This window comes from Akebia trifoliata, unplaced genomic scaffold (assembly GCF_017979445.1).
Source record: "Akebia trifoliata isolate Shusen 1 unplaced genomic scaffold, ASM1797944v1 Contig00353, whole genome shotgun sequence".
Taxonomy (NCBI): Eukaryota; Viridiplantae; Streptophyta; class Magnoliopsida; order Ranunculales; family Lardizabalaceae; genus Akebia; species Akebia trifoliata.
The window spans coordinates 1-6,788 of record NW_028236978.1 but is presented as its reverse complement, the minus strand read 5'-3'; the positions used below and the strand labels follow the sequence as shown (position 1 = coordinate 6,788).

The window sequence follows — 6,788 nt, the reverse complement described above, 5'->3', positions numbered from 1 at the left end:
AGAGGTGTGGATGTTCACTTTAATACGTCTAAGGGACTTTATCTGTGATATTCTAGCTAACTCACATGTTTACCATTGATGACTTTCACCCTACTGAAACTATTTGGTCTCGTTGGACTCTTTTCTTTTTGCACTTTTTCAGTTCTAACATTTTTGCTTTACTTTGGTCTTTTTCACATCTTTCTGGTTTTTATTTTTTTCAACTTTTTAACACTTCATCATTTTTTTTAGTATTCTTTTTTAAAAAGTAGATAACCCCTTTTCAAGGTATCCAATCTAATCCTATGGTTGCTGTCCAAGTTGTATTAATCTCAATTCTGTTTTTCTTCTAACCAGTCAATTAAAGGATAAGGAAGTTATAGTTCAATAGACTTGATTTCCCTTAACACTCTAGATAGAGAAGATGGTCCAATTTTGTTCTATAAAATCTTATTTTTACTCAATCAGAAGTGTTGTGAAAATTTTAAAATATTCTTTTGATTTTCTTGATGAAGAATAATCTAAAAAAACTTATGATAAAAAATTAAGACATGAGAAATCATATATAAAAAGTACATACAAAGATTTTGAAGGAAATATTTCAAAAGTGTTAAATATTTTTTTTAATTTTTCATCTTTTTTGAAAACTTGAAAATAAATTAACAATGCAATTGTGAGCTAACCTAATACCTTCAAACTTAAATGAAATATTATCCTCAATATGCAAGTAGTAAGGAAAGAGAGAAAAATGTTAGATCACACCTGAAACAGATTGAGCATTAACGTGCAAAGTCTTGTTACAACTAGTCTGAGAAGATTGAAAGTTATAACAATGATAATTTTTTGAAATAATTTTGCATAAATGAAATCTTACCTAAGAATTGAAAAATAACCTAACTAAGAATAACATACATTGTCTAGTTACAAGCTAAGCACTTAACAGATTGATTTCTCAATTTTTTTTATCGGTATCACAATATTCTTCTACTTGTTTGATTTTGTCCTTGTTGTGAGCAAGATTTTGAGCTTCTTCACCAATAAGTCAAGTTCGAAGTAATCTATTTTAATTTAGTAAATTTTATTACTTCTTTGTCCTGAATATCAGTTTCTCGACCATTCTCTAAATCTCTAGTTTATGTATTGTAGCTGTCACATTACATAATTGACTTGTAAAAACCTGTACTAAGCATGTTGAGGGGATCAAGCTTCCTTATTTTGTGTGTGTGTGTGTGTGGATTGGTAGTGAGCTCATGCCATCCCTTTGTAACTTTTGTTCAAAGAAAAACGGGATGTTTTCAAATAAAATATTGTAAGAAGGCAAATCTTTTCAACTAGGATGGAGATTGAATCCTATTTTGATAAAAAACTGTATAAAGGTGCATAAATATAATGCTTTTTAAAAATCCGTAAGTTAATCTGCAGTTGACCCCGGCCCAATGCGACCCTAATCTGTTTGTAAACAGTCCCACTGCTTAGTTGGTGAAAATGAAGTTATGCATCCAGACAAAATTCAAATTGAAACGTAACCAACGGATCTAATATGACCCCAACTATATAAACTGATTCATCAACCCCTTCACACCAAAAAATATAAAAAAGGAAACAAATCATTGAAACCCAAATTTAACAAATATCAAAAGAAATAAGGCAACACAGCCAAATTGAAACTATCCCAAACAACATCCATAGCTGGTGGCATCTGCCCAAAAATCAGATTGTGCAAATAGCCACCTGAATCAAGCCATTCTGAAACTTTTAGCCCATATAGGATAAAACATATTGTCTAGAACTTTGTCTACAATTTTGGTCTACTGCATTCGACCCATATATATAAGGTCTGGTTCCTTTGACACACTTCTAGAAAAAGTGTTTTGTCCTATATGGGCTAATAGTTTTCGAATGGCCTGATTTTTTGTGAGGATGATCTGTATGGTGAGGAAAACATCCTCACAAAAAATCATCCCATTCTGAAATTTCTAACTCTAATTTATAAGCTAAAGAATCATGAAATATCAAATTTTTACCGTAAGTTTGTAACCACTTTTCATGAGGTTAGAAGTTTCAGAATGAGCTGATTTTTTGTGACGATGATTTCCTCACTATAGAGATCATCCTCACAAAAAATCAGCCTATTTCGAAACTTTTTAGTCATATAGGACAAAACTTTATCTATAATTTTTTTCTGTCGAAAACCCTATTCTATATATATATATATATATGATAAGCTGGGTTGAAGGGACTCCTCCCTTTCGTAACCTCGATTACAACAAGTGTAGTTGCGACATAAGTCCTCTACTAAGATTCTTACAATAAGCTCATATGTTTATTTGAGCAAATATAGAACATAGAGAGCAATATTACAATTTTAGAGAAGAAAAAGCAATCTTCTTCAGCCTCTTGTCCTGATAATAGTCACCGTACCTCTCCCTTGTGTGTGAATCCTAGTTAGGGCCACCACGGCTTTTCCTGACGGGCCAGTCCCACCATTGAAAATGCATGGTTGGTGGGCTAAGTCCCCCACAGGGTGTCGAACGGGCCTTGTGGGCCTCATCAGTATCTTGTCATTTATATCATCGAGGGTTACATCCCCTTGGATCCCTCCGGGCTTCACCATATCAAATGGGTAGGCCACCTTCATTATAGGCCCACCACTCTCTGCACAACCATCAACAATCCCATGGGTATCATTCTTTAAGAGAGATTCTATGCCGCACTAATTTTTGCTAACAGCAACCCAATTCATATGTAAATCACGAAAGAATTAACACACAGTAGTAAAAGTTGGTGTGGCAATAGAGGCTTTCTTCTTTAAATAATCTTTTTGATTTATTTCCCATGATAACTATGTATATTTAACACGAGTCTAATAATTTAAGCAAATAAACAAGTGGGATTGTCCATAGATCCAGTTCGGATTGGGATTGATCTAGAACAGGTCCTATAATGTTTGGATCAGATTTAGAACTGATCTGAAAAAGAAGCAAATTGGATCCTTGTTGGATTGGAATTTAAAATATCTCAATTTTAGGATCCAAGTCCAATTTGACATTTAATTGTCTAACTCTTATACATACAAACAAAATATATTTATAATTTACATAATTAATGTCACACATTTTATCAGTTCAGGTCATGGTTGTTCCAGAACTGATCAAACATTCATGGCAAAGTTGGTTCAAAAAATATATTTATTTCATCAAGTTATTTTTGCTAATTATCTATAGCTATAAAGCCTTCAATTAGTGTCATATTAAATAACTATAATCGATTGCTACTATTAGTGCCATGACACCTACCCGAAACTGAGGCAACTTTTTCATGTAGGTCCTTGTTTACGTGAAAGGAAGATGTCGAAGAAATATTTTTGTGTCTTTCAGATCTTCTTGGACTCGTCTCTGTTGGGATCGTGGATCCGTCATTGATGTTGTTCCAAGGTTCATCATCTAAGATAATAGAAAAAATAATCAGTTGAATGGACTAGACTTGGATCGATTTTGATGTGACGTGGTTATATATATAATATTTTTTTTGTTGAATATAAATTAACTATGTTTTTATTATTAATTAAAATATTAAATGACTTGATAAATATTTATAAATTTAATATTTTATTTGACTCGTTCAAGTCGACTCACAATTGTAAACTTGACTTGCTTCGATGTGTTGGACATTTGTGTTGAGGCTCGACGTAAAGAATTGAAAGACATGAAAAAACTTTTGACAAAAGTAAACATTGTAAATTGTAAGGATAATGCTGAAGTAACATTAAAATGTACATCGCGGGTGACATTTCTGACATGGATGTGTGTCAAAACCATAAATACTTTCATCGAGATCTCACTTGTGACTTGATGAAAAGCATTTATGATTTTGACACACATTTACATCAGAAATGTCCCCCTATGATGTACATTTCAATTTTACTCCAGCAGGACTCAAATTGTAAAAGAGTCGTGATTTTCCGACTCCACTCCCCTTGACATACTCTCCTATCATGACATGTGCTAGGACCATAGATTTTTCTCAGGATACTCGACTGCACATCCCCATAAATATTTGCAGTTGTGTATCCTGAGGAAAAATCTGTGGTTCTAGCACATGCCACATCAAAAGAGTATGTTGGAGGGGAAGGGGGGGGATCAAAGCCAAAAAATTATTATTCATTGTAGAGTAGTGGTTTTCTGACTCCCTAGCATACTCAAAATATTCTCTTGATATGGCATGTGCTAGAACTATAGATCTTTTTGCCACAGGATACACACCTGTACATATTTATGGGGATGTGCAGATGTGTATCCCAAGGCAAAAAATCTATGGTTCTAGTACATGCCACGTCAGGAGAGTATATTGTATATGCCTCGTGAGGGAGTCAGATTATTATGACTTTTCATTGTAGTAACATTTTAAACATAGAAAATAGTGAAGTTACTTTAAAATTGACATCAATTCACAATTTGCTGATGTGGATTTGTGTAAGAATCGTAAAACGTGTAGGACTGTCAAGGGATTGGTCCGTTTGCAACAGGATCGGATAGATACAAATTGAATTGGACTCTTATTGAATCTAGATTTTATGATCCAAATCCCATCTGATAATACATTTGGAATAACTCCTGATTGAATAAATTTGATTTCATAAACAAACTATTAATAAATCTTTATATATTCAACAAAAGTAAATTATACAATGTAATTTGACCTAAAAGTATATTATATAATTTACATAATTTCTCATATTTTACAAAATTGAGGCAGACCTAACTGTTGGTCAATGAGGTATATTGAATCATACCCTTATCTGAGTTAGAACCAAAATGCTCAATGCAGATCCAAATGGATTGGATTTTGGGCTTTATCTGACCCATAGGAAGTATCAAGAGGGTTGTTAGTAGGGTGATTATTTATTGAGAGATTTACCCGACAGGCCTAACTGTTATATTTTTATTACAAAAATTCCTTGACAATTCCAACAGAATCTTATTTTATGATGTTTGTTACCCATCTAACCTTATTTTATGTTCGTTACCCACCAAACCTTATAGCAATGATCCACGTCATAAAATTTAAATTGATGCGATTAATTTGTTACTTTTCATACCTTGGAGGGAATCCAATGTCATCAATTTGTGACATTCAAAAAGATGACCTGATAGCACAGAGTGATAAAAGAAAATATTCTAAAAATTATAAAAAATATATTTAAAAAAACAAAAATTTCACAATTGAATTTTAATTTTAAATTTAAGAGTTTAGTAACCATTCACTTTCAATTATTTATCAAATCTAAAAGATTATAATGTTGGATTGCCAATTTGATAATCTATGTAGTCCCTAAAACCCTTAGTAAGTTAGTCATGCTGTTGCTAACTTGAATCATAAAAGTTTGCGGAGGTACCATATTTTGATAAAGTAAAAAAAATTTGTAATAAAATTAAAACAGATAAGTCTTCCCCGTAAATCTCACTTATTTATTCTACTACAGTGCAGGCAATTCTATCGCTCACACAAAATAATGGACACATTTTTTTTTTTTTTTTGTCTACCCAAAAAAAAAATAAAACGAAAGTCAACAATGATGTTAACACGAGAAATGATAAAGTATACCTCTTATGCATAAGGATATTTGTTTGAAGTTTGAACCATCTCAACTGACAGTATATGGAATCCAATCCCAAGATCAAAATGTGGAAATCGAAACTGATGCGGTAAAAATCACTTTCATGCTTAAATCTTATACACAGGAAAGGTATAAATGATTTCAAAAAAAAAAAAAAACTACGATTAGGAAAATCTAACCATTTGTATTTGTGCACATTGGACCTAAATGCAACAATTAAAAATTAATTTTTGTGGTGTACGGACCCGCACAGATACAAGGATGAATTAAGCATTAATGATGAAATTTTTACTCACACGAAAGTCAATATGATATTTTATAGATTTCTTATCAACCAATTGAATTAAATTTAAGGAAGATTTATCAAAACATGCACAATATTTCGAATATTTATTAAAACGGTATATTGTAGCAATTAATTCCAAAAATGATAAATTTACTATTTTTGAAATTAATTTTTTTTATCAAAACGGTAAAAACAGTATTTTTTTTTATATCGAAAATGCCCTTTTTTATTTTTTGACTGAAATTACGAAAATAAAATTGATTTCTATAAAAAAAAATTGTAAATACATATGATTGTTGGATTATCGAAAGAGAGTGAATCTTTTTAGTTGGATTTTCATTTTTTTAAGGTTAAAATTATAAATATATATATGTAAAACAAAAAAAAGTATTTTCGATAAAAAAAATATATATTTTACTGTTTTTACCGTTTTGGTAAAAAATATTAATTCTGAAAATGATAAATTTATCGTTTTCGGAATTAATTGCTACAGTGTACCATTTTGGTAATTAATTTTGAAAACTCTACCATGTTGATAAATTATTCTAAATTTAATGTGAATTTTTTTTTAAAAATTGGAACGTCTCAACACACATGACTTTGTGTGATTGGGGGTATCAGATATTCTCTGAAATTTGAGATTAACTTTTTGTAAGTAAATGTTTTTGACATTAATGGGTGAGAGTGTTGAAATAGTATTCTGCACCGAAAAAAGGGGAGAGGTTGGGGGGGTGTAAAAGAGAGAGGGTTTCAATGGAGTCGGACAAAATCGAAAAATTGGATCAGTTCTCATCTGATTACTTGGAATTTGAAAATCTAATGATCAGTTGTATATCAATCAGGTACCCATCAAATAAAATTGAATTTTTTTTCAATTATAATACTATATGTTTTGTTTTAATATAA

The 6,788-nt window shown here is 31.3% G+C and overlaps 1 protein-coding gene across 1 annotated transcript; it reads right to left on the bottom strand.

The window, feature by feature from the left end:
* Nucleotides 1-2,152: 2,152 nt before the first annotated feature.
* LOC147381563 (protein XRI1-like) lies at nt 2,153-5,178 on the bottom strand. Its single transcript, XM_086430263.1, has 3 exons — nt 5,078-5,178; nt 3,276-3,422; nt 2,153-2,634 (listed from the first exon to the last, which is right to left on the bottom strand). The coding sequence occupies exons 1-3, from the start codon at nt 5,097-5,099 to the stop codon at nt 2,369-2,371; spliced, it is 435 nt and encodes a 144-aa protein (XP_086286389.1). The 5' UTR covers nt 5,100-5,178; the 3' UTR covers nt 2,153-2,368.
* Nucleotides 5,179-6,788: the final 1,610 nt, after the last annotated feature.

Bases quoted from the DNA above. Each gene is read 5' to 3' on its own strand.
- LOC147381563 (XM_086430263.1), bottom strand. From the start codon at position 5,099: ATGACATTGGATTCCCTCCAAG. The intron at 3,423-5,077 runs GTATGAAAAGTA...CTATTATCTTAG, and splicing joins GACATTGGATTCCCTCCAAG to ATGATGAACCTTGGAACAAC. The intron at 2,635-3,275 runs GTAGGTGTCATG...ATGGTTGTGCAG, and splicing joins AAAAGTTGCCTCAGTTTCGG to AGAGTGGTGGGCCTATAATG.